Source organism: Tursiops truncatus, chromosome 3, assembly GCF_011762595.2.
Source record: "Tursiops truncatus isolate mTurTru1 chromosome 3, mTurTru1.mat.Y, whole genome shotgun sequence".
In the NCBI taxonomy this organism is placed as follows: domain Eukaryota; kingdom Metazoa; phylum Chordata; class Mammalia; order Artiodactyla; family Delphinidae; genus Tursiops; species Tursiops truncatus.
Genome location: NC_047036.1, coordinates 51,160,682 through 51,188,594, shown reverse-complemented (window position 1 = coordinate 51,188,594; position 27,913 = coordinate 51,160,682). Strand labels below are relative to the sequence as shown.

The 27,913-nt window shown below is 36.3% G+C and overlaps 2 protein-coding genes across 14 annotated transcripts in view; one reads left to right on the top strand and one right to left on the bottom strand.

Moving 5' to 3' along the window:
• CWC27 (CWC27 spliceosome associated cyclophilin) overlaps positions 1-24,024 on the bottom strand; it is a 246,698-nt gene extending 222,674 nt beyond the window's left edge. For 8 of the 11 annotated variants that reach the window (XR_012330709.1, XR_012330710.1, XR_012330706.1 and 5 more), the window contains exons 1-4: positions 23,013-23,366; positions 13,723-13,819; positions 4,389-4,501; positions 2,025-2,168 (exon numbers count right to left, since the gene is read on the bottom strand). Coding sequence is in view for 3 of the 11 variants with exons in the window: in XM_073802154.1 (XP_073658255.1) it covers positions 2,025-2,168; positions 4,389-4,501; positions 13,723-13,819; positions 23,013-23,054 (396 nt within the window). In the remaining 8 variants the exon portion in view is untranslated. Of the gene's footprint in view, positions 1-2,024; positions 2,169-4,388; positions 4,502-13,722; positions 13,820-23,012; positions 23,367-23,556; positions 23,691-24,005 lie in introns of those variants that run through there. The other 3 variants (XR_012330708.1, XR_012330707.1, XR_012330712.1) reach the window with 3 other exon arrangements.
• The window catches only part of SREK1IP1 (SREK1 interacting protein 1), an 84,914-nt gene continuing 80,554 nt past the window's right edge, over positions 23,554-27,913 (top strand). For all 3 annotated transcript variants that reach the window (XM_073802156.1, XM_019929982.3, XM_073802157.1), the window contains exon 1: positions 23,554-23,691. In XM_073802156.1, coding sequence (XP_073658257.1) covers positions 23,679-23,691 — 13 coding nt within the window. In that variant the 5' untranslated portion in view covers positions 23,554-23,678. The remainder of the gene's footprint in view (positions 23,692-27,913) is intronic.

The following is a 27,913-nucleotide window of genomic DNA, read 5'->3' as shown; positions in this document are numbered from 1 at the left end:
ATAAAAAAGAAAATTTAATTGAAAAATAGTAAATTCATTCTTTGAAATAAGGGAGGACTTTTGAAAATATTTTTTAAATAACTGAAAGGGAATTTCATATTGTTATATAAGAGTATATGCATTAAATGGTATAAAAAAGCAACATCATCCTAAGGGGAAAAGGCATTGATGAAGTTTAATCCCTCAGTAAGATTTCTGAGAAATTTCCAATATATACTTAATGTCAGTTTTTATTAAAAATATAATGCCAAATAACCTCCTTCTGAATGACTACTTTTTGTTCAAACATTATAAACAAATTTACACTTTAGAATAGGGTAGAACAAGCAAATAACAATAACAATGTGGTAAGTGCTCTGCAGACATTATTAAAGGCATTCTCCAAAGAGATAAAGTTGATTGTTTTTAGAGGTCGGCCGTGTCTGCTAGAGTGGGCTAAATACATATTTCAGGGAATCCTATACAGAACATCCAATGATTCCACTTTTGGTTTGTTTTACTTTTAGCAAGGATACGAAAGAGTAATATAACCCAGATAACTTCTAAGCCCTGGAAGTTATGTCAAATAAAAGAGAAATGGAATTTTTAAAAAAGACATTATCTCATTTAATCCTCAAAACATCCTAAAAGTAGGTACTATCATTATCTTGCTTTTCCAGATAAGAAAATTGCGGTTCAAAGAAGTTATACAGCCGACAGTGACGGCCATTCTGACTTGTAACCACTATGCTATACTTTGTCTCTAATGTGTAAGTTATATAACATCAATTGTAAACAGTGGTGCAGAATGGCAACATAAATCTCATTTTATTATATACTTATTTTTTGTAAATAATAGGAAGGAAAATCTGTGAACATCAGACAACCTGTGTTGGAGTGACTCAAATGCACCAATGCATATTTCTTAATCCACATTAAGTATTAAGCAACAATACTGTATTGAATGTTTTTGGCATGACTCCTCTTATTCAACATTTCTAAAAAGTTCTAAAATAATACCAGTTTTCCAGTTGTGCTAAGTGTGTTCTTTCCCTTTTCATCTTTTGTCTAAGATGGGGGAAACCATTCTTGTTGAACCAGCAGAGGGAGCTGATGCACTAGTGATGTCTAACACACCTAAGACTTAATAAAACTATCTGGGAAAATACTGGAATATTTATAAAAAGGGAGAAGCATGAGAAAAAAAAATCTTCAGAATCCTTTTAAAGAAAACTATTGAAAATTCTATGGAAATGATAATCTCTGATATGATGTTAAATGTAAGCAGGATTAAATAGGTACTGTTCAAAGTAATATTTCAGGTAAAAAGTTTTAATGTTGGGACTTCCCTGGTGGAGCAGCGGTTAAGAATCCACTTGCCAATGCAGGGACATGGGTTCGATCCCGGGTCCAGGAAGATCCCACATGTGGAGCAACTAAGCCTATGTGCCCCAACTACTGAGCCTGTGCTCTAGAACCCGCGAGCCACAACTACTGAAGCCCGCGTGCTTACAGCCCGTGCTCCACAACAAGAGAAGCCACCGCAATAAGTAGCCCGCACACTGCAACGAAGAGTAGCCCCCGCTCGCTGCAACTAGAGAAAGCCCAGGCACAGCAGTGAAGACCCAACGCAGCCAAAAATAAATAAATTTATTTAAAAAAAAAAGTTTTAATGTTAACACAAGTTCCACTTTAAACTGAAGGGAATTCATCATTAACAAGATAAACTTTAAACTACTAAATGTTATTACCTAGGTGTCTTTCTAAAAATTTTAAAACAGTAGCAGCTGAGTGACATAATAGTTAATAATACCATTAATACAATTTTAGAAAACAGAAAAATTTAAAGTTAAAACCAATGACTTGTTTGAAAAACACACACAAAAATTCAGGTGGTTCCTCATAGTTTATTATAACAGGAATATACAGTATTCCATCATTTTTAGAAATAATAAATAAATATCCTAGGGAATATTTTTATGAAGGCAGCTCTTAGATAAGTTGATCATATATATCATAGAAGCTTAAGATAACTGGATACGAACCTTTCCAAAGATGGTGTGCTTATTGTTAAGTTCATCTGCTCGACCCAGTGTAAAGAAAAACTGACTGCCATTATCATGAGGACCAGCATTTGCCATGGCAACCAGTCCTCTCCGATTAAAACGCAACCGTGAGTGGAATTCATCCTGAAGCATTAAAAAAAAAAGATTTAGTGAATGTCCTCAGTTATAAGGCCCTTCATATTTCAGCTAACAAGCAAGGTCCCATACAACTTCTAACCAAAAATGCTGAAGTTTTATTTAGCTGATTTTCACATATAATCAAATCCAATATCTACAGTTCCTGCAATTCTATTAAACTTCACTAGCCTGTAAGTATCTTCTAAATATACTCAGCCACAAATTTAGCCTGTTTTGTGGAAAGCTTACTACTTACACAGAGGAAGGGTACTCAAGGGGAATGGATTTCTGAGTCATTTCCCTATTCTTCTCATCTCTCAAAGCCATCTAAGCATTTAGAACCTTCTATTTTTTTTTCTCCAGGATAACTACTTTTGAATCATTACAGAGTCTTCAACTATTCCCTTCCTGACCCCATTCTAAATGTCATGAAACAATTGTTTTCTTCTTATTTTTTAATTCAAGGAATCTAGTATGATTATGTTATGTGCTTCACTGTGTTTTTTAAAGTCCTAAGTTGAATCATCTCTGAACTGGCACTGGTCCCATTTGACAGTTTTCAAAAGAGCAGGAGCAAGCCATTCTAAGGTGGTTTTCTTGCTAGGGCAGGATTACATAACATATACATTAGTCTCTTAGTTAATAGAAGACCTGATACTAGACTCATTTATAATATAGGCATGTTATGTAATCAATGTTTTTCAGAAAGGAAGTTCTGTTTCCTTAATAAATTCGTCTCAAGGGATTTGAACTCAAAGGATCATAACTCTGGATACTGTATTAAAAATGACCTAATTGAAAAACTTACCAAGATATCTGTATCATTTGAATATAATAAGCAAAAATCTCAGTTTAGAAAGGAACTGTCACAAAGAGCTATTCTGTTAAACCAAATAATAGAATAAAGGAATGCTTCCTACCAGATGGAGGCTCTAAAATAATGAGATATCTCAATTTTGTAAAATATAAAATAATCTAACAGTGACATTTGAGACTCTTTTATAACCATTTCACATGCTCTAAGGCCACTATCATATGAAAATTAAAGCAAACAGTTGAAGTATTTTTCTCAAGAATCATACAGTAACCCAGTATAAAATTAAAGAAAATTCCAGATACTCTATCTTACTAGTATAAATTTGAAGTTTTTAAAAATTCACATATTTTAAGAGCTATTGATGCTTACTCATTAAAAGAACATAATATTGATACCATCAGATTAATAAATAACCCTGCTTTTAGCTTTTACTTGAACCCCCTGCTATCCTTTATATCTTAATTATGACATTAACTTTTTTTCTTTTTAGATCTATGTTGGCAGTTAACAAAGCACTGACCTATTCTTGATTAAAACCCACAGCTCTTCTAACTTTTATGTTGCTTCTTCCTTCTGTTTCCCCTTCTGATTTCTTGTTACAGCATGCATTTTGTGCTACAGAGGTCTATTGTGTACAATTTAAAATGAATTCTGCTATGGACTGAATTGTGTCCTCTCATAGTTCATATGTTGAAGCGCTAACCTACAATGTGACTGTACTGGAGATAGGGCCCATAAGAAGATGAAAAAGGTTAAATGACTTCACAAGAGTGAAGTCCTAATCCAGTAGGGCTGGTGCCCTTAATAGAAGAGGAAGAAACACTAGGACGTTCTCTCTCCACCATGTGAAGACACAGCAAGAAGGCAGCCATTTGTAAGCCAGGACGAGAAGCTTCACAGAACTGTATGCTAGCACCTTGATCTTGGACTTCCTAGCCTCCAGAACTGTAAGAAATAAATTCCTATTGTTTAAACCACCCAGTCAGAGGTATTTTGTTATAGCAGTTCAAGCAGATTAATATAAATTCTATACAGTGTTAAATAAAATGTTTTAAAATAGGATGGCATATGCAATGTTCTAGAAATGTTTTACACATACAAAGTTGCCGAGATCAGATACAGTCAGATATCGGGAAATCTGTTACATAGTCTTTTTTTCTGACTCACATTTTCCTCACTACCACCTTTAGCTCCATCTGGATTCAATCTAGCGTAAAACGTTGTGACAAGACAACTTAGAAAGAATGCTTGATGGGGTAAGTGCTGCTCTTATTCTGTATAATCCTAAATATATGATAGACCCGATTTTGTGCACTAATGTAAAATGCATTTTCTTCTATGGGGGACAATCATTTTTAATTAAGCAATCCAAGCTGACTTGAAAATAGATAAAAAATATTCAGTCTCACCTTGAATGGGGCTCCATAGATAGACTCTCCACCAGTCCCTGTACCAGTAGGATCTCCCCCTTGGACTATAAAACCAGGTACAACTCTATGAAATATGGTGTTGTCATAATATGCTGGAAGAAAATAAAAAGAATTTATCATTCTTTTTCTGATTTTTCATTGTTAGTGTAAAGAACTGCAACAGATTTCTGTATGTTAATCTTGTATCCTGCTACCTTGCTAAAATTGTTTATCAGTTCTAATAGTTTTTGTGTGGTGTCTAAGTTTTCTACATAGGGTATCATATCATCTTCATATAATGACAATTTTACCTCTTCCCTTCCAATTTGGATACCTTTTATTGCTTTTTCTTGTCTGACTGCTATGGCTAGGACTTCCAATACTATGTTGAATAGAAGTGGTGAGAGTGGGCATCCTTGTCTGGTTCCAGATTTTGGCAAGAAAGCTTTCAGTTTTTCACCACTGAGTATTATATTGGCTGTGGGTTTGTCATAAATAGCGTTTATTATGGTGAGATATGTTTACTTCATACCCACTTTGGTGAGAGTTTTTATCATGAATGGATGCTGAATTTTATCAAATGCTTTTTCTGCATTTATTGAGATGATCATGTGGTTTTTGTTTTTTCTTTTGTTGACAAAACAATCCCTTTTAAAATCACATAAAAAAATAAAATATGTAGGAATAAACCTGACCAAGGAGGTGAAAGACCTATATGCTGAGAACTATGAAACATCGATAAAGGAAACTGAAAATGATTCAAAGAAATGGAAAGATATCCCATGCTCTTAGACTGGAACAATTAATATTGTTAAAATGACCATACTACCCAAAGCAATCTACATATTTAATGTGATCCCTATAAATTACCTATGACATTTTTCATGGAACTAGATCTAATAATCCTAAAGTTTATATAGAACCACAAAAGACCCAGAATTGCCAAGCAATCCTGAGGAAAAAGAACAAGGGTGGAGGCATAACTCTCCAAGACTTCAGACAATACTACAGAACCACAGCAATCAAAACACTGTGGTATTGACCCCAAAACAGATATATGGATCAAGAGAAAGGAACAGAGGGCACACACCTATGGTCAATTGATCTTCAACAAAGGAGGCAAAAATACACAACAGAGAAAAGACAGTCTCTTCAATAAGTGGTATTGGGAAAGTTGGACAGCTGCATGTAAATCAATGAACTTAGAACACTCCCTCACACCAAACACAAATACAAACTCAAAATGGCTTAAAGACTTAAATGGAAGACATGACACCATGAGACTCCTGGAAGAGACCATAAGCAAAACATTCTCTGACATAAATCATAGCAATGCTTTCTTAGGTCAGTCTCCCAAAACAAAAGAAATAAAAGCAAAAGTAAACAAATAGGACCTAATCAAACTTACAAGCTTTTGCACAGCAAAGAAAACCATATACAAAGTGAAAAGACAATCTACAGAATGGGAGAAATTATTTGCAAAACATGAGACTGACAGGGATTAATATCAACAATATACAAACAGCTCAATATAAACAAAGAAACAACCCAATCAAAAATGGGCAGAAGATGTAAATAGACATTTCTCCAAAGAAGACATACAGATGGCTAACAGGCACATAAAAAGTTGCTCAACATCACTAATAATTAGAGAAATGCAAATCAAAACTATAATGAGGTATCACCTCACACCAGTCAGAATGGCCATCATGAAAAAGTCTACAAATAATAAATGCTGAAGAGGTGTGGAAAAAAGGGAACCCTCCTACACTGTTGGTGGGAATGTAAATTGGTGCAGCCACTATGGAGAACAGTATGGAGGTTCCTTAAAATAACTTAAAATAGAGTTACCATATGATCCAGCAATCCCACTCCTGGGCATATATCCAGAAAAGACAAAAACTGAAATTTGAAAAGATACATGCACCCCATTGTTCATACGGCATTATTTACAATAGCCAAGACATGGAAGCAACCTAAGTGTCCATCAACAGCTGAACGGATAAAGAAGATGTAGTATATATATATATATATATGTATATATTACTTAGCCATAAAAAGGAATGAAATAATACCATTGGCAGCAACATGAATGGACTATAGATTATCATATAAAGTGAAGTCAGAGAAAGACAAATATCATATGATATCACTTATATGTGGAATCTAAAAAATGATACAAATGAACTTAATTACAAAACAGAAAGAGACTCACAGACATAGAAAACATAGAAAACAAACTTATGGTTACCAAAGGGGAAAGGTGTGGGGAGGGATAAAACAGGAGTTTGGGATTAACAGATACACACTACTATATATATAAAATAGATAAACAACAAGGACCAATGTATAGCACAGAAAACTATATCTTGCAATAACCTATAATGGAAAAAAATCTGAGAGAGAATATCTATCTACCTATATCTATATATATATCTTAATTACTTTGTTGTACACCTGAAACTAATACAACATTGTAAATCAACCATACTTTAATAAAAGAAAAATTTATCAATGTCTAAAACTAAGTGTATCTATAGTTATCAGAGTAAATACAACTAGTCACAAGATTTTTTCCCCCAGAACGTTAAATAGGCTCCTAAACCAAAATCTTTTCTTCTGTATTATAAAATATCTACTCAAGGGGTTTCCCTGGTGGCGCAGTGGTTGAGAGTCCGCCTGCCGATGCAGGGGACGCGGGTTCGTGCCCCAGTTCGGGAAGATCCCACATGCCGCAGAGCGGCTGGGCCCGTGAGCCATGGCTGCTGAGCCTGTGCGTCCGGAGCCTGTGCTCCGCAATGGGAAAGGCCACAACAATGAGAGGCCCGCGTACTGCAAAAAAAAAAAAAAAAAAAATCTACTCAAAACGGAACAATTTCTATAGAAACCATGGTAGTGGTTGTTTCGTATCTACTTTCAGGATTCTCTTAAACTCCGGATTACAGTTTTCAAAATAAAAATTGGAGAGTTTTGGTATAGATCTGTGGTTCTCAACTGCGGTGAGGAGAAGCAGCATTTTTCTCCCTAGGGGACACTTGTCAATGTCTAGAAATATTTGGTTTTCACACATGGGAGATGTTACTGGCATCTAGTAGGTAGAGGCCAGGGATACTGGTAAACATCCTACAAAGCACAGGAAGCCCCTACAACAAAGAATTACTGGCTCAAAATGTCAACAGTCCTGGAGATTGAGAAACCCTCATAGAGATAAATACCTTACTTCCTAATTCTTCCTCTTCTCCCCATAGAAAATTAACTTATATAAACAACATACAAACCCAAAATATATCAAAATTACTCACTGATTATAGGTCTAGCACCATCAATGCACCACCCTCAAGAAATTTTCAATAAATAAATTAACACAATACATGAGTCCAATTAGACTCTCAGTAAGTTTGCTAAATGAAGAAAATTACTTATATTTATATATAAATATATTAATGGGAAGCTATAAACATACAAGAGAGATCATATATGATCTCCTAATTGATTGAGCTGGATTCAGTTATTGAGCATAGTCATAATTTAATCACATGCTGAGGAATGCAAAGCAAAGAGATGGAAAGAGCATAGTTCACTAAAGTCTTTACTGAGCTGCAGAACTTCTGGACACCAGATTTCTTACCAAAGAGGATGATAAATGTCTTCATTAATTAAATAATTTTGAGTTGAGTCTTCTATTACTTGAAACTGAACCAACCCAACTCATTCAATGACAGATACTTATCAAGTGCCTACTGTGGGCCAGACACTGTAATGATACAATTACTGACATAATTCATAAAACACCAATTGCATGAGTACTTTGTGATACTTTATTAGTCAAAACATGACTATGGTTTATCATAATTCATGAAGTACTATAATACTGTGGCTTGCAGGCACCCTCATAATTATTTACATTTGCAAGCTATAACTGGAAGTAAAATCCACATTTTAAAAAATGTAATCTGTAATCTAACAACTGTATCCAGTTCATAGGATGGATTGGAAGAAGCAGAAAGGCAGATTAATGGAGTTTTTTCAATCGCTTCTCCCAGTGAAGAGCTGTTAGGCTATGTTCACAAGAACTCCCCAGTACAGACAAGTTCTCCTTGGTTACAAACCAGAAACTGTAAAAATCAAGAAGTCTACAAGTATTTCTCCTGTATCCCTAAGTAACCATTTACTCTGATTAAAAATGTATATAGCAGTCAGGAATTCTGAGCCTTGCCTCTTGTTCGCTGTGCAATCTTAAACTCAATTTTCTTTCTTTTTTTTTCTCTTTTTTTTCCTCTCTCTTTTTTTAAATTGAGATATAATTGACACATAACATTACACTAGTTTCAGATGTACAACATAGTGATTCAATATTTGTATATATTGCGAAATGTTCACGGACAATAAAGCTAGTTAACATTCATCACCATACATGGTTACAAAATTATTTTTCTTGTGATGAGAACTTTTAAGATCTACTGTCTTAGCAACTTCCAAATATGCAATACAGTATTATTAACTACAGTCATCATACTGCACATGTAATTTTCTCATTATAAAACTAATAATATAAATTCACTCACAGTGCTGTTCTGAAGATTAAATAAGATAATGTGGAGGCAACCTATAAATTTTCAAGGTCAAAACAAATGTGAGGTCAGACTTTAATATCTTCACTTAAATTCTACAAATCCATACTCAAATTTGAATACTTACCTGAGTCTGTATCAAAAACTAAAAATAATCCTTTATGCCCATAATATGCAATCAACAGTTTTTTTATTATTTTTTTAATTTTATTTATTTTTTTATACAGCAGGTTCTTATTAGTCATCAGTGTATACATGTCATTCCCAATCTCCCAATTCATCACACCACCAGCACCACCCACCACTGCTTTCCCCTGCTTGGTGTCCATACGTTTGTTCTCTACATCTGTGTCTCAATTTCTGCCCTGCAAACGGGTTCATCTGTACCATTTTTCTAGGTTCCACATATATGCGTTAATATGCGATATTTGTTTTTCTCTTTCTGACTTACTTTGCTATGACAGTCTCTGTGACAGATTCATCCACATCTCTACACATGACCCAATTTCGTTCCTTTTTATGGCTGAGTAATATTCCATTGTATATATGTACCACATCTTCTTTACCCATTCATCTGTCGATGGGCATTTAGGTTGCTTCCATGACCTAGCTATTGTAAATAGTGCATGCAATCAACAGTTTTTGAGCACATGATCAGATTTACTTTTTCAAAGGATCACTTAAACTCCATAATGAAGAACTGATTGGAAGTAACAAGGTTGAGAGAGAGAGAGAGAGAGAGCAACTGTTGTCCTAAGAGTCAAGACCTGACTATGGCTTATTTTGAGGCACAGATTCAAGAATTCTCTAGGAAGCAGGATCTATAAGGCTCAGAGATCTATTAGATATGAGGGAAGGGGGACATGAAAGAGGTCTTTATTACTTGTGCTTTGAAATTTTAAAATTACCCATCTTATTTCTTTTTCCTATTTCCTATTAAGTATTTCAGTGATGTTGGATTTTAGCTTTAAGCTTTCCTTTATTTTCCTAATTATATTCTTGTTGGATAAATGAAATTATTATACTACTACATATATTGAGTAGAAATTTTCTATAATTTCTCTACACCTTAAATTTTGTACTCTATTGTGCCTAGAATTGCAAATTTCCAAATAATTTCCATATCCATTATTTCCAGTTCCTTGTAATTTATTAATAATCACTGTTGAACTATGCATTTATACTTACAGCTTACCATGTGCTTAAAAGATCTTCCTGCTTGCAATAATGTTTGACGTCCTTCTTAAATGTTTATGTATCATTCCCATAAGTATTTTGAAGGGGTTTTATTATCTCATTATGTGTGTTCAAAATATCCTCCTGAATTTTTCCAGTATTGAAAAAAAGAAATTTACATGTACCTCAAATAGGAAATGAAGTTTCTATTCGGATGCCGTGAGTCTGCTATTTGTCATTATGTTTTTTATTTCTGGCTGTACAATGTATGGGTATCATGACATATTTTGACTAATTATATTTCTGCCCAAGTATTAATACACACAGGAATATATATTTGCATTTTAAAATCATATATATCTGGTTCTTCTTCTAGAATTTTGTTTTGTGTTTAATTTTGTAAATATTATCATTAATAACTTTTTATTTAAATCTCCTTTGTGAGCTCTCTATTTTAGCCTCTTGGGTTTTTTTAAACGAACATTTTAGTTTTGTAAGATATTTCTTTAAATCTCTTACCATATACTTACGTTTGTAACTTCTAAAAAATTATTAAAACTCTTGTTAAAGGAGGAAGGGGATAAAACATAACTGATGAAGCACGGACATTCAGGAGACAGGGCTGAGGTAAAATTTCACAGGAGTTAATAGTCACATAAAGTATAAAAATTTGGATTTTCTTATCTACTTCTCTTTCTGTTCCCCACTTTGTTTTTCAGACCTAAAATTCTTCTCCTTCCTCATTCTTCAGAAGAACTAACAAAATTTTCAAAGATAACAAGCTTCCCTTTCCTTCTCTTCTTTTTTAACCTACTTTTTAAACTTAAAATTTTTTAAAATTTTCACTCATTTTTAAATGTTTATCTATCTATCCTACAAAGACCTGAAATCCAAGGTTAAGTCTGTGTAACTGTAAATGTTTTGTTTTCATAAAAACTAAAAACTCCCCCCAGACACAGAAAGACAAATACTGTATATTCCTACTTATATGTGGAATCTAAAGAAGTTCAACTCATAGAAACAGAGAGTAGAATGGTGGTTGCCACAGGCTGGAGGTGATGGGGGAAATGGGAAGATGTTGGTCAAAAAGATACAGATTTTCAGTTATAAGATGAATAAGTTCTGGGGATCCAATGCACAGCATGGTGATCTTAGTTAATAATACTGTATTGTATACTAGAAATTTGTACATCTCATGTTCTCACCACATACACTCACACAAAAAGGTAACTATGTGAGGTGGCAGATATGTTACTTAACTTGATTGTGGTAATCATTTCACAATGTATACATATATTAAGTCATCACATTGTACACCTTTAAAAAAATCATGTTGTATAATCTAAATATATACAATTTCTGTCAATCATACCTCAGTAAAGCTGGAAAAAAAATACTAAGAATTTCCCTTTAACTGTGAACACCATTTTAGTTGAGAGCCATATCTGAGGCTGTGCTTCCACTTGCTCATTTTTATTTATTTGCTTTTTAATTTTGGAAATCATGTCCTTTTTTTAAAATATTGATATGACCATTACAAGATCTAGAAATATCATTTGTTTAAATAATACAATCAGAGAATTAAAATGAGGTTCTCTGAATTAAAATTTTAAAACCTTGACTTTATTCATTTAGGAGCTTTATTTAAATTAGTTTTCTCAGGCTTCTTGTTAGCCTTTGCAATAATAATTCTATTTCTCACCTATTCAATTAAAAGAATTGTTCTAATTATTTTTTCTTATTATTTTTCTATTCTTTTTTCTTTCTTATTGTATTCTCATAAATAGGGAAATAATTTTTTAATGTTGTAATTGTTTCATCATCACCTAACTTAAGAACCTTATTTCTTCTTTCATTGTTATATTATATCCAGATGTTTTCTGTTTCTTCCATTCACCTGGTCATGGATTATAATTTACCATTTATTCTTTGTAATGTTTTTGTACTTTCACTCTTCTGTAAAATTTGAGCTTTTGATTCTTCAAAACTTCTTTCCAGAAACAAGTCTTACTTTTCAGTGTCTACTGTGTTTCTCGGCTCTGTTGACAGTTATTTGAGGCTTCTCTGACTGAACTACCTGTCTGATTCAATTTCCTTCCTGCCTGCCATAGCAATTATTAATAATGGTCTTTACAGATGTCTTCTTTTCTCTTTTTCTTTTTTGTCAGCTCGATTTATTTTTTGTTTTGGAGAGGCGGTTGTTTTTGTTTTGGTCTGGGTGGTTTTATTCCTTAAACCTTCCCCTGGTAATTTTGCTTGTTTAGTTATCTATTTGGAGAACTCTCACTGTACCATACTACTGGTTATTTTGTATTCTCTTTCACATCTTGCTTTTGACTCAAAGTGCTGTTTTCTGATACCTTGAACTTCATTACTCAAATCTAAGAGTTACTAGTGACATTGATAATACCATCACTGAAAGCTGGCTGGAAGGCTTTGTGGAGAAAGTAGAATTTTGAATAGACATTAAAAAGTGGTGGAATTCCCTGGCGGTCCAGTGGTTAGGACTCAAGTGCTTTCACTGCTGGGGCCCAGGGTTCAGTCCCTGGTGGGGGAACTAAGATCCTACAAGCCAGACCGTGTAGCCAAAAAGAAAAAAAAAAGTGACTTGAGTAGAAAAAGAAGAGAAGAGAAAGTATTCCAAAAAGGCGAGGGAGGATATGAGAAGATTCAGGATATGAAGGAGGTATGAGTGGAAATGGGAAAGAACTGCTCAGGAAATAAAGATAATAGTCAACTGAAACCATGTGGTTATATGCAATGAAAAATAAAATTGGAAAGCTAGGAAGCTAAGCTGCCTGAGGATTCAAATACCAGATGAATAAATGTGAGGGTAAAGAGGTCAAAGATGAGAAAATGCAAGACCAGGTAAAAGGCAATTACAATCACATTGGTGACAGTCAAGGCAGTCTGAGGAAGAAACTGGTAAATTTGGTTTTCATCAGTTTAGTTGTAGCTGACAGTAGAAGATTTGAGTAGAAAAGTCCACTAGGCAATTAGATATGTAAATTAGAGCTCAAAAGAGGAGAAATGGCTGGAATTCTATATTTGACAGTCACTTGGTTGGAAGTAACAATTGAAGAGTAAAGACAATAGAGAACTAAAGGCAATCTTAGGGAATACCCATATTTAGAGGATGAAAGAAAGAAGTGAAAACAGCCAAGGAGATCAAAGAAGATCAAAGTATTATTTGCTGAGATAAATATCTCTGTTAAAGACATAAAGATTAAAAAAAAAAAGATATAGAGATTTACTGGGGGGAAGGATTTTCATCTCCTCTCTCCATTTCCTGACACACAGCTCAAGATGGTATCATTTATATCAACTCCCAGCATCCATTACCACTATTTAACACCAGTCTTCAATGTTATGGAAAAATACACTGCAGTTTATTTTATTTTATTTTTATTTATTTTTGGCCACACCGTGCGGCATGAGAGATCTTAGTTCCCTGACCACGGACTGAACCCATGCCCCCTGCAGTGGAGGCACAGCCTTAACCACTGGACCACCAGGGAAGTCCCTGCAGTTTATTTTTAAATTAACAAAATTTCTCCTACAGAATAAAATTCAAGAATTATGATTACCTTCCAAACAAAGCTGAATGAAATTTCTGCAAGCTTTAGGAGCTTCTTTTGACCACAACTCTATGTCAATATCTCCAGCTGTAGTTTTCAATAAAACCTGTAGAAAGCATACAAAATCACTGTTAATTATCATTTTGTTTAATTATGAGTTGATTGGTTGCTCAACTTAAAGTATTCACTACTGAATTTTCAATTTTAAAATAAAAATTAGAAACTTTGCTTGGTTTTTGTTATACTCAAAAAAGTTCAAATATTCAGTACAAGTCACTGTACATTTATACCTTTCAAATACCATTTTCAGAAATAATTTTGGCTTTAAGAAAAAATAGCATATGTTTTTGAATCACAGAAAAAACCTCATTCATCTAAAAATCAGTAATATAAACTTGTTTTAATTTAAAAGGTGTTCTACAGCATTTCTTCCAATAAAATTGGTGTAGCAAATTAAGAAATTAAAGAACAATCCCATGAAATTACAGCACTGTAGGACAATTTTACAATTACCTTTCAACATATAAACACTCTACTTTTTCATTCAAAATCACGCCATTCCTAACTTACAAAGGAACATTCTTAATCTAATTCTGGGTTGTATAATACTAAAATGGTGTGCCTTAAAATTACCATCTACGGTAAATGGAATCCTTTGATAGCCTTCTTTCCATAGCTCATGAAGGCAGTTACTCGTTGGTGCAACCAGCCATCTTGCAACAACCAAAATCCCTACTGAACCCACAGGAGGAGACAGCTTATAACAGTCTTATTAATAACCACAAATAACCAAAAAGAACGGAAAGCTCTAAATTTGAACACTGTGGCACAGCTAGAATCCAACTTCTCTAGTATCACTCCCCGCACACACCCACCCCACAGTGTGCCAAAGTAGATCAGTGTCAATCTGTGATCAATGGTCAATGATATATGACCATCACCATCACTTTTGCTATAATTGCCTTTCAGTTTCTGTTTCAGAAGCTCAAATTAATTGCCATAATTTATGTAACATTGATGAATTTATTGTATCTTTTTGGGGTTTTACTGGCTACATAGTTCTCTTACAATTATGCTCCATGGGGGTGGAAGAGGTGAAAATATCTATACTGTGGTAGCTTTTAAAATGGTTCTTAACCCTTAAAGAAATATAAAAGAACTAAAAATGCAAATGTGCATGATTTTCTCAATCCATTACACTTCCTCTACAAAAAGAAGGGGACATTTGTTGAGTGCCTTCCAGGTGTTAGCTTCTGTGCCACTTTACATATCCTACCTCATTTAATCCTCACCTACAAGATAGGTATCATTACTCCTATTATACTTATGAAGAAACAGAGACTCAGATAAAGTAAATTTATCCAGGGTCTCATGGTGAACAATTTAAGTCAAAGGCTGTCTGCTGCAAAGCCCATACCTTTTCTATCTCACTGTACTGCCTCCACAAAGTTCACCATAAATTCCACACTATACTGGAAAAACAGTCCATCAAGCTCTAGGGCCCTGCCACATGTCACAAAATAAATCCCCAAGTTACTCTGGTCACAACTGATTTGAGTAGAGAAAAGTGCCTAAGTCAAAAGCATTCATATATTGGTTGGACATGAGAAAGGCCTTCTAACTTGGCTTGGCATGAAACAACGCCCCAAAGAGATTCTCCATATTGAATGGTGACACACCAATCCAAGTGGATTCTCATTCTCCTGGAAAATATACATGTGGGATGCAAAATGAGAGGCTGAGTAACTCCTTCTACCTCAGATTGTATTATCTAAAATAACACTGTGTAACACGATTTGATTTTCCACAAGGCCTGATATACATCCCAATCTTAGAAGTACAGTATACATAACAAATGTCCTTCCTACCTCATTATCCCCTTGTATACTTGAAATAAAGTTCTATTGTTAAAGAGAACCTAGACAAGTTTCCATATTTCCTATCCCCAGGCAACCACTAATCTACTCTCTGTCTCTATCGATTTGCCTATTGAACATTTCATATTCAAGCATACCTCTGAGATATTGCAGGTTTGGTTCCAGACCATTACAGTGAAATGAATATTGCAATAAAGTGAGTCACATAAAGTTTTTGGTTTCTCAGTGCATATAGAAGTTATGTTTACTCTATATTGTAGTCTATTAAGTATGCAACGGCATTATGTCTAAAAAAACAATGTGCAAACCTTAATTTTAAAATACTTTTTTACTAAAAACTGCCAATCCTCATGTGAGCCTTTAGCAAGTCATAATCTTTTCCCTGGTGGAGGTTTTAAAATATTGCAAGAATTACCAAAATGTGACACAGAGACACAAAGTGAGCAAATGCTATTGGAAAAATGATGCCAAGAGACTTGCTCTTGTATGTATAAGTGAATCACTTTGCTGTATACCTGAAACTAACACAATGTTGTAAATCAACAATACTTCAATTAAAAAAAACAACTGAACAACCAATGGATCACTGAAGAAATCAAAGGAGAAATTAAAAAATACCTAGGGACAGAAATACCACACACCAAACCTTACGGGATGCAACAAAAGTGGAAGCAACCTAAATATCCATCGACAGAGGAATGGATAAAGAAGATGTGGTACATATATACAATGGAATATTACTCAGCCATAAAAAGGAACGAAATAGTGCCATTTGTAGAGACATGGGTGGACCTAGAGAGTGTCATACAGAGTGAAGAAAGTCAGAAAGAGAAAAACAAGTATCGTATAATATTGCTTACATGTGGAATCTAGAAAAATGGTAGAGATGAATGTATTTGCAAAGCAGAAATAGAGTCACAGATATAAAGAACAAACTTATGGTCACCAAGGTGGGGAGGAGTGGGTGGGATGAATCGGGAGACTGGGATTGACATATATACGCTACTATGTATAAAACAGATAACTAATGAGAACCTACTGTATAGCACAGGGAACTCTACTCAATGCTCTGTGGTAACCTAAATGGGAAGGAAATCTAAAAAAGAGTAGATATATGTATATATATAACTGATTCAGTTTGCTGCACAGCAGAAACTAACACAACATTGTAAAGCAACTACACTCCAATAAAAATTAATTTAAAAAAAAAGAAATACCACACACCAAAACTTATGGGATGCAACAAAAGTGTTCCTAAGAGGACTTCCCTGGTGGCGCAGTGGTTGAGAGTCCGCCTGCCGATGCAGGGGACACAGGTTCGTGCCCCAGTCCGGGAAGATCCCACATGCTGCGGAGCGGCTGGGCCCGTGAGTCATGGCCGCTGAGCCTGCGCGTCTGGAGCCTGTGCTCGGCAACGGGAGAGGCCACAGCAGTGAGAGGCCCGCGTAAAGCAAAAAAAAAAAAAAAAAGTGTTTCTAAGAGAGAAGGTCATAGCAATACAGGCCAATCTCAAGAAACAAGAAAATCTAAAACAATCTAACTTTACACGTAAATGAACTAGAAAAAGAAGAACAAGTGAAGCCCAAAGTTAGTAGAAGGAAGGAAATAATAAAGATCAAAGTGTAATAAATGAAATAGAGACTAAAAAACAATAGAAAAGATCAATAAAACTAAGAGCTAGTTCTTTGAAAAGATAAACAAAACTCACAAACCTTTAGCCATACTCACGAAGGAAAAAAAAAGAGAGGACTCCAATAAATAAAATCAGAAATGCAAGAGAAGTTACTACTGATACCACTCAAACACAAAGGAGCAAAGAGACACTCTGAACAATTATATGCCAACAAATTGGACCACCTAGAAAAAACAGATAAATTCCTAGAAACATACAATCTCCCAAGACTGAATCATGACAAAATAGAAAATGTGAAGAGACCAATTACTAGTAAGGAGATTGAATCAGTAATCAAAAGCTCCCAACAAACAAAAGTACAGGACTAGATGGCTTCACTGATGAATTCTACCAAACATTCAAGAAAGATTTAATACCTACTTGTCTCAAACTCATTTTACAAAGCCAGCATTACCCTGATAACAAAACCAAAGACGCCACAAAAAAAGAAAATTACAGGCCAATATCCTTGACAAACATTATGCAAAAATTCTCAATAAAATATTAGCAAATCAAATGCAACAATACATTAAAAGGATCACACAGGATGATCAAGTGGGATTTATCCCAGGGATGCAACAGTGGCTCAACATCCACAAATCAACCAATGTATTACACCACATTAACAAAATGAAAGATAAAAATCATATGATCATCTCAATAGATGCAGAAAAAGCTTTGGAAAAAATTCAACATCATTTATGATAAAAAGTCTCAACAAAGTGGGTATAGAAGGAATGTACTTCAATGTGATTAATGTGATATATGACAAACCCACAGTTAGTATCATACTCAATGGTGAAAAGCTAAAAGCTTTTCCTCTAAGATCAGGGACAAGACAAGGGTGCCCACTCTACCCACCTTTATTCAACATAGTACCAGTAGTCCTACCCACAGCAATTAGGCAGGACAAAGAAATAAAAGGCATCAAAATTGGAAAGGAAGAAGTAAACTGTCACTATTTGCAGTTGACATGATACTATATAGAAAACCCTAAAGACTCCAGCAAAAAAATGTTAGAACTAATAAATGAATTCAGTTAAACTGCAGGACACAAAATTAATATACAAAAATCTACTGCATTTCCATACAGTAATAATAAACTATCAGAATGAGAAATCAAGAAAAGAATCCCATTTACAACTGCACCAAAAAAAAAAAACCCTCAAAAACAAAAAACCTAGGAATAAATTTAACCAGGAGGCAAACCATCTTTAAAATATAAGACATAGATGAAAATATAAGACAGAGATGAAAAAACTGAAAAAGACACAAAATAAGTAGAAAGATATTTTGTGCTCATGGATTGAAAGAATATTGTTAAAATGTCCATACTACCCAAAACAATCGATAGATTCAGTGCAATCCCTATCAAAATTCCAATGGCATTTTTCACAGAACCAGAACAAATAATCCTAAACTTTGTATGGAACCACAAAAGACCCCAAATGGTCAAAGCAATCTTGAGAAAGAATAACAAAGCCAGAGGTACCATGCTCCCTGATTTCAAACTATATTACAATGCTATAGTAATCAAAACAGTATGGTATTGGTATAAAAAGACACATAGATCAATGGAACAGAATAGAAAGCTCAGAAATAAACACACACATACACAGTTAATTAATTTACAACTAAGGAGGTAAGAATACACAATGGGGATACGACAGTCTCTTCAATAAACTAAGCTGGGAGAGCTGGACAGATGCAAGTAAAAGAGTGAAACTGGACCACTATCTTACACCATATATAAAAATAACCTCAAAATGGATTCAAGACTTGAATATAAAACCTGAAACCATAAATATTCTAGAAGAAAAGATAGGCAGTAAGCTCCTTGACACTGGTCTTAGCAATTTTTTTTTTTTTGTATCTGATCCAAAGGCAAGGGAAACAAAAGGAAAAATAAACAAATGGGACTACATCAAACTAAAAAGCTTCTGCACAGCAAAGGAAACCATCAATGAAGTGAAAATACAACCTACTGAATGGGAGAAGATATTTGCAAATTATATATCTGATAAAGGGTTAATATCCAAAATATAAAAATAACTTATACAACTAAGTAACATAAAAACAACCTGATTAAAAAACGAGTATAAGGATCTGAACAGACATTTTCCCAAAGACATACAGACGGGCAATAGGCACATGAAAAGATGCTCAACACCACTAATCATCAGATAAATGCAAATCAAAACCACAATGAGGTATCACCTCACACCCAACAGAATGGCTATTATTAAAAAGATAAGAAATAGTAAGTGTTGGCAAAGATGTGGAAAAAAGGGAACCCCTGTGTACTGTTGGTGGGAATATAAACTGGTGCAGCTACTATGGAAAACAGTGTGGAGGTTCCTCAGAAAATTAAAAATGAACTACTGTACTAACCAGCAATTCCACTTCTGGGTATTTATCCGAAGAAAATGAAAACACTAACTAGAAAAGATATATGTGCCCCTCTGTTCACTGCAGCATTACTCACAATAGCCAACATATGGAAACAACTTAAGTGTCCATTGATGGATGAATATAAAGAAGATACACACTAGAATACCACTCAGCCATAAAAATGAAAGGAATACTGCCATGTGCCACAACATGGATGGAGCTTGACAGTATTATGCTAAATAAGTCAGACAGAGAAAGACAAATACCACATGATTTCACTTACACATGGACTCTAAAACACAAAACAAACAAAACAAAACAAAACCTAGACTCTTAGATACAGAGAATAGACCAGTGGTTGCCAGAGGAGAGGAGTGGAGGTAAGTGGGAGGTGAGTGGGTAGAATGGGTGAAGGGGATCAAGTGGTACAAACTTCCAGTTAAAAAATAAATAAGACACGGGCATGAAATGTACAGCATGGAGAATACAGTCAATAACGTAGTATTAACTTTATATGCTGACAAGTGGTAACTAGACTTATTGTGGTGACCACTTTGCAATGTATTCAAACGTCAGATCATTATATTGTAACACAAAACTAATATAATAGTGTATGTCACATATACTTCAATTAAAAACAACAGGGATAATAATATCCTCATAGGTTCGTTGTAAGGACAAAATGAGTTATTATACACAGACTGCTTAGAACAGTACCTGACAAATAGTAAATGCTCAAAATATGATAGCTATTATTATTGTAAATATTATTCTTATAAAATTTTTTGACCACAGGAAACTTATTCCCAGTAAAAAGAACGCATATATGGTTGGGCCACCTTGTTTACCAGGTTTTCTTAATCTTTTACGAAGATTAACTACTGAATTAAAAAAAAAGGCACATGGCTCCTCCTTTGGCCATGCATTCCCATTAGCCATAACTACTATGTCAATCATCAGTGGCTCTTTTTCTTAAAGCTTACAAGTAAGACAATACTTTGATAATAAAATGTCTCTTAAGAATAAATATTGGGTTAATATAAAATTTAGATTAAATCATCATAATATGTGGAAATTTCATTTTCAGTAGATAAGAAAATTTCTGTCAAGGGTTACATTTCTGTGCCTCATCCTCAAAGGCCAGAGTTATAACATAACACAGCATATTTACAGACTACTGCCAGGGGTTAACCACCGGTATAATGTGTCAATTACTTCCCAAGTTGACACTATACTCTTTGAAGAGAGAAATTTTGTCCCACATATTTGGAATATCTCTGAATCCTTTCAGTACCTAATGTAGCATTAGACAGTACAGCCACTAAACAAACATTTCATTAAGGAAACTTTTTATTCCATCTGCTTTAAATTCCTTCCAGGCCAAAATTCTTGCCATGCTCTCTATGGTACAAAATTTTGAAGCCTCAATGTCTTCAATCAGTCTTATTATGCTGGAAAAAGTCCCAAACTGGTTTTGAAGGAAAACTTGGGCTATGCCTCATATTCTCCCTCAGCCCAATTCTGTTCAGAAGGACAATATTCACCACAGTTTGCATACATTTATTTGCATGATTATTTCACCACGGTATATTTCACTCAACTTACTCTCTGATAATAGGGACAATGCTGGTTTTTCTTTCCATTGTGTCCCTAAAACCTAGCATAGAGCCTGGCCTATGCTAGGTGCTCAGTAAATATGTGTTGAATGAAAGATTTCTGTTCAGGCATATATCTTTGTTAAAGCTTCTCATCTTTATGACCATGTTGAATCTTCCTCCAGAGTAAACCAACTAAGTCTGCCCTTGACAGTAGAAGTATAACCTCAAACTCACTGATGCTTTGTACTTCTCAGAAGTTAAGAGAAATACAGTATTAATTCATCCACCGATTCATTCAGTACATATTTGAACTGCTGCTACCATGTGTCAAGCACCATTCTAGATGTCTGTCTCTGCCCTCATAATGCTCATTCCATGGGCGAGAGTAGTGGAGGACGATACAACAATAAAAAATAAGTACTGAAAAAGAAAAAAAGTACTGGAGAAAAAACTAAAGAGGTTAAGGAGGCCAGGGAATGTTGAATGCAGGATATGAATGAGGTTTGCTATATTATAGAGAGTTGATAGGAAAGCCCTCTCTGCTAAAATGCCATTTGAGCAGGCTAGAGTATACTACAGAAAGGAACAACAAGTGTGAACTGCCTGCCTAGCAGGATGGGCAATGTATTCCATCTCTACCAGTGTTTATCAACTGGGGGTGATATCACTCTCAAGAAACATTTGGAAGTAAGAAGAGATAGATATTCTGGGTTTTCACAATGATGTAGGGTAGGAGTGAGGAGGGGGAAAAGTGCAAACAGCAGAACTGAAAGAATTGCTCTGCCCAAAATACCCACTAAAATGTTTGCTGGGGGTATCATTTACAGCATTTTTGCTTTTGTTTTCAAACTGCTCTCACTGTATTACAAAATGTAAATAAACAAGATTGCAACATAATTGTATCTGATACAAATTCAGTTTATCCTAATTCACCTCTATGCTTTCATTCTCATTTTATTTTCTCCATTACGCTGGTTCATCATATTTTGTGTGTGATACAGACTAGGTCCCAGTTCAAGAATTCAAGTGATACTTATTCCATTATTGACTGCCTCATACTGCATATAAACACTTTGAATAGGAATTGACATACCTTGACCATCAAAATCAATCAGGAAATTATTCTCTCATTCTAATGTGGGAACATTTTCCATTCCCCACTTTCTCTGACAAAGACCAGCTCAAACGACACTTCATCCATGAAGCCTTTCCCTACTTTCCCAGTTGCTAACTTCTCAGTACTACCAAAGCAATATGCTCCTCTCTCCATTAGAACGCCTACCAAACATATAAGGTTTTTCTTTACCTGCCTGCCTCTCAAACTAAACCATTAGCTCTTCTAGGGCAACAACTAGGTTTTATCCATCCATCTTTATATCCCCAGCACCTGGTGCCTAGTAGGCATTCAATAAAGGATTGTAGAACAAATGGAGAAAGAGCGATCTCCAAATTAAGCAAAAAAAAAAAAAAAAAGGTCAATTTATAAAATATACTTTGCTTTTTACCTACGACCCTTGAAAACGCCTGCAGAGTTAGGTTGAAGCCAAGTAGGGCCAGGAGGTTGGTAGATGGAGGAATCTCCACTTGAGGACTTTTTCAATTACGTGCTGAGAAGTGCCAGTATATGGCTTTCGATGCAATCCTGTTCAGAGGCAGGGGTAAGGACAAGACTTCTAATCTCTTCCAACCCTAGGACCCCAGAATTCCTTTAACCAGTGAGATATCGCTTTGGGGAGCCCAGGTACCCTAGATGACGCTCACCTTCCCGTTCGTGGGAGGCTCCTGGATGTAAATGTTGCTCATGCTGGTCAGCGCTCAGGACTCTGCTCCTAAGTGGGGATGAGAGCGAACGGTCGATAACTAAAGCTGTCCACCTATCGGTACACGCTTCCTTAAATCGGGAGGTCGTGGAAAGCTGCAACCTGTCAAAATCCCGCAAGGCAGCGACACCAAACGCTCTCTTTTCCTAAAGCTAGCGCCTCACGGATGCTGCCATGTTGCTCCCGGACCCGAGCACCGCTAATCCTGAGAAGGGGGAATTCCAGTAGCCTCCAGGGAATCGAGAAAAAGATTATTAAGCCCCTATAGATTACTTTAATTTGTATTACAATTTTTAAGACAACAATTCGTAATTCTTGGTGTTGTTTACTTCACTCCACGCGTGTGCAAATCCATTAAACCCCTGGAAGCTGGCAGTAATGGTTCGGACCGAGTGAGTCTACAATACAATTCCCCCAGAAACTAGAGCAGCAGCTACTTGGTTCCGCTAACGCCGGAGACTTTTAGGGCCTTCTCAGACTGTCACCTGGGTGCCGCGGCGCCGGTGGGAGGAAGAAGCCGTCCTAGCTGTGTGTAGTCCTCGCGGCCAGCGGGAAGCGAGCGCCCTCTCGAAAGCCCAGGGGTCCCGAGACTCCTCTTACCAGCGCCATGGCAGTTCCAGGTAAAGACCCAGGGTCTGGGCGAGGGAGGGAGCGGGTAGGGTAGGGTGGAGTGCGCTGGGGTAAGGAGTAGAGCTCAAAGGCGAAGGCGTTAAAATTAGCAGGTTCGCTTGGTTTACGGGAAAAAGTTTACAGTCCAAAAATAAACTCTGACGGAAAGAGAGAAGGAAAGAAACTATCGCCCCCACTCCAGTCAATCTCCCAGGGCACCGGATGCACCACAGGGAAAGTATATATAGGGTGGAGGAGGGGGAGGGGTGTTGCAGACAGACTAGTAACTGTAGGCCTAGGAGGAGGTTGGCCGAGGAAAACTGACCTTTAGTATGGCTTGAAAATAAAATTTAGGTGGCAACACCGGCGAACCCAAGTAGCCAGAGGCATTGTTTGTACTGGAAGGGCCGAAATGGGCGTCTGGGGTTCTACTTCTCTCTCTTCCTTGTTGAATGTAGTTCCTGTGTGGCCTTGGACTGGTCGCTTTGCCCTTCTGGGCCTCAGTTTCTGAATCTGCAAAAGAAGGAGATTTTTTGATTTATGCGTGTGGTTCCTTCCAATACTGGTTGCAGGAGATATTTTGAGAAATATACACCACTCCCCCCGGCCCCCCACTCACACAACTTGGAGATTCACAATGCCTATAGTATAAAAAAGATGCTGAGAATTGCTGTGGTTCAGAAGCAACTTTGTTTCCCAGTATTATTTGACCACGTTTGTTCTGTGGCAGCCTTTACTGAACTGTATTTTACAGATAGCTGTTATGGGAAGGTAGTGCTGTTCTACCAACTGCAGTTTTAGGAGGAGCACCGCGGGGGGGGGGGGGGTGCGCGGTGGGCATTGTAGGAGAGGAAAGATACACTCATTCATACACATAAGTTTTTATTAAAGGCATACTGCATGCTAGGCTCTGTGCTAGGCACTGGGAATACAGTTGCCTTTCACACTGAACTTACAATTTAGCAGTGAAAAGAAAGTACCAGAAAGTCTGACAAGTGTAAGTCAGGGAAAATACAAACACTTGAGGAGCACATAGTAAGGGCACCTAACAGGAGACTGGAGGGGCCAGAAGGACTTTCCAGAGGATGTGGCATTTAGGATGAGACCTGAAGAATTGTGGGAGGGGGAGTTGTAGCCAGAGGGACTGGATATGTAAAGGAAGAAGAAATGTGTGAGAAGATGAAATGAAAGATGTGCACTATGGATGGAACTAAGAATACAAATGGAAGAGAAGTGAGAAATTAACTAGAGCGATAACAGTAGCTAATATTTACTAAGCATTTACTATGTGTCAGATGTGTCAGACACTGTGTCAAGCATTGTATTTTATCTCATTTAACATTTGCACCCACACTCTGAGTTCAGTGTTACTATTTCCATTCTACAGATGAGGATACTGAGGGACAGAGAAATCAGGTAACTTGACTGAGATAGCTAGGAAGTGACGGGTCACTCTGGCTCCTCTAGACCCCATGTGCTTATCCATTTTGCTGTGTTTTAGTATAACTTACAAGGCAATTTCCAGTTCTTGCAGGATGTTTTAAGCCATGACAAGGAGTTTGGATGTTTTCCTAAGGACCATAGTATGATATTTAAGGATTTTTAAACATATTCACATTATGGAGAGAGCATTCTGGCTGCCCAGTAGATTGAAGGAGAGCTAGTTTGGAGACAGAGTCGCCAGTTAGGAGTAACTCTGGTAAGCTGTGATGATGCCTCAGGAATGGTCTCATTAGAAAAGGAGAGGAGCAGATAGATTAGAGATATATTTCTGGTGGTAGAATCACTGGGAATCAGCAATATATTCACTGTAGGTGAGTAAGATTGGAAATGAGGTATACCTGGGTTTCACTGTTAGTGGGGCTGGGTGGGGCTATTTACTAATATAGGCAACACCTGAGAAGGAACAGTATTTAGGGGGGATGATGATGACTTCAGTTGGGGCTTGTGTTGAGATGTACTCAAGGAATGGAAATATCTAATAGTAAGAGATAGGAATGGAAATATGTAATAGACACTAAGAGAGAAAATTTGTAGCTTAGGAAGGAAGCCAGAATCAAAGAACAATTTGGTATCATCCACACATGTAATAGGCCATGGGAATGGAAGCCTTTGCTCAGGTGGAGTGCATAGAGTGTGAAGGGAAGGTCTGTGGCTGGAGCCCGGAGAATATCAACATGTAAGGGGCCAGCAGAGGAAGTCCAGTCTGAACAGTAGATTGCCTAGGCATCCTGATAGGCCAAGTCAGCCCTGATGACTTTGGCCACACACTAATGCATCCAGAGTTGACTTGCTGTCACTGTTGGTTTCATTATTTGAGCAAGCATTTTGAGCATCTACAGGGTATAGGTATGTCACAATCTGTGTCCTCATAAAACTTTAGTAATGAAAATGTAATGTGCTGCTTAAGAAAGAAGACAAAAGTGATTTTTTTTAAGTCCTTATTGAAATTCCCTTAAACTTAGACTAGTGTTATAGATATGTTAACCTTCTTTCAATTCAAAATAATGCTTCAAAGTGTAATAATCTTCAATTTTGCCATTAAGCTAGATGGTAAGACATAGATAAACTATATAAACCCAGAAAAAATTGAAATAATAGGCATGACAGCACTGTAAAAGTACAATGCAGGTGCCATTAGAAAATACGGAAAATGTTAAGGTAATTTCTTGGATGATTGATCCAGGCAGTGTATTACAGGAGAATAGGGCTCCATCAGAAATCTTTGGAGATAATCATCAAGAAGGACAAGAATGCTCTTTTATTTTTAGGTATAATGCTCATATGGATCCAGCATGGCATTTTTTGGGTGGCTCTGCTAGTGATTATTACAAGGTATGACTATAAAGTACTGAGGTTGCTTTCCACAAATGATAATCAGCCTCATCTATTTTACGGTCACCTACTTTAGCTGTTTTTCCATAGCAGTGTGTGTAACTATTGTGTAGGTAACACAGTGAAATGTGTACTCTGTTACTTAGAGAAATCATAGGCTTATAGTTGTTATTAAAGAAATGACATTTAAAGACACTGAAACAGTGAAGTTTACTTTCTTTTAAAACTGCTTTTGCCATTCACAGTTGTTGAAATTAGTTCTGACATTCATGTTAATAATTAACCATTCCCAATGAAGAGTTACCTGGCACAAGTGGCAATGTATGTTATTGATGTGGTTGGCAGGAAAACTTTCTCTTTCTCTCTCTCTCTGTCCCTCTGTCTGTCTCTGTCTCTCTCCCTCTCTCTCCCTCCCTCCCTCCCTCTCCCTCTCTCTCTCTCTCTCTCTCTCTCTCTCTCTCTCTCTCCCCCTCCCTCCTTCAGTGAAATCTATATAGCCAAGATAGTGAATTTCCTATAGCCAAATTAACATTACATTTGGCTATCAAAGTGTGTCAAATTCTTAACAGGTTACTATTGCAACTTAGTAATAGAAGGATTCTAAATTATGCTACATCCAAATTCTTTTCACTCCTAAGTTATACTATACACAATTTCTTTTTTCTCTAGTCTATGTGGCACGTTTCTCCTGAAATACTTTTCCTAAGTCATGTACCTGATCCTGTCGTTCCTGGGAGACAGGAACTTAATTCTTGACCCGTATCTGTGAATTTTGTATTTCTTTTCAAGCACCTTAACCTTTCAGAGGCTCAGTTTCCTTGTTTCTATGGTGAAGGAGTTGATGACTAAGCTTTCTTTCGCTTCTAAACTGTTATAATGCCAAAGCTCCCCATCTCTGCAAGAGTGAAGTACACACTTCCTAAGCACAGCCGAATCACTCTTGCTGCCCTTTCCTCCCACCACTGCTCTCATGCATTCTGCAGTCTTCTGACCTGGCCAACTATTCTCAGAACCTCTGTGCTTTTCTACCTACACGCTTTTGTTATCACTGTCCCTGCTCTATTGTCCATGTCTACCTGCGGGAAGCTTTCCTGATCTCTCAATGGAAAGTTATGCCAGCCAGTTCTTCCTGCTTACTAATGGAGCTATATGTCTTTAAACTGGCACAGTCTAGCATGCCTTACAGCTGTGGATGCATTAGCCTAGATTACCTAGTATATTGTAAGTTTCCTCTAGTATAGGAACTTTATTCATGTTGACGGTCTCTCTCACATCTATTTCAGAGTTATGCCTGTTATAGGTAAATAATATTTAGAGGGATGATCACTAGAATTGCTGCTGAGCAGAATCTGTTACTAAAGTAAACAGACTAAACTAGACCGCAGTCTTGATTCTGTT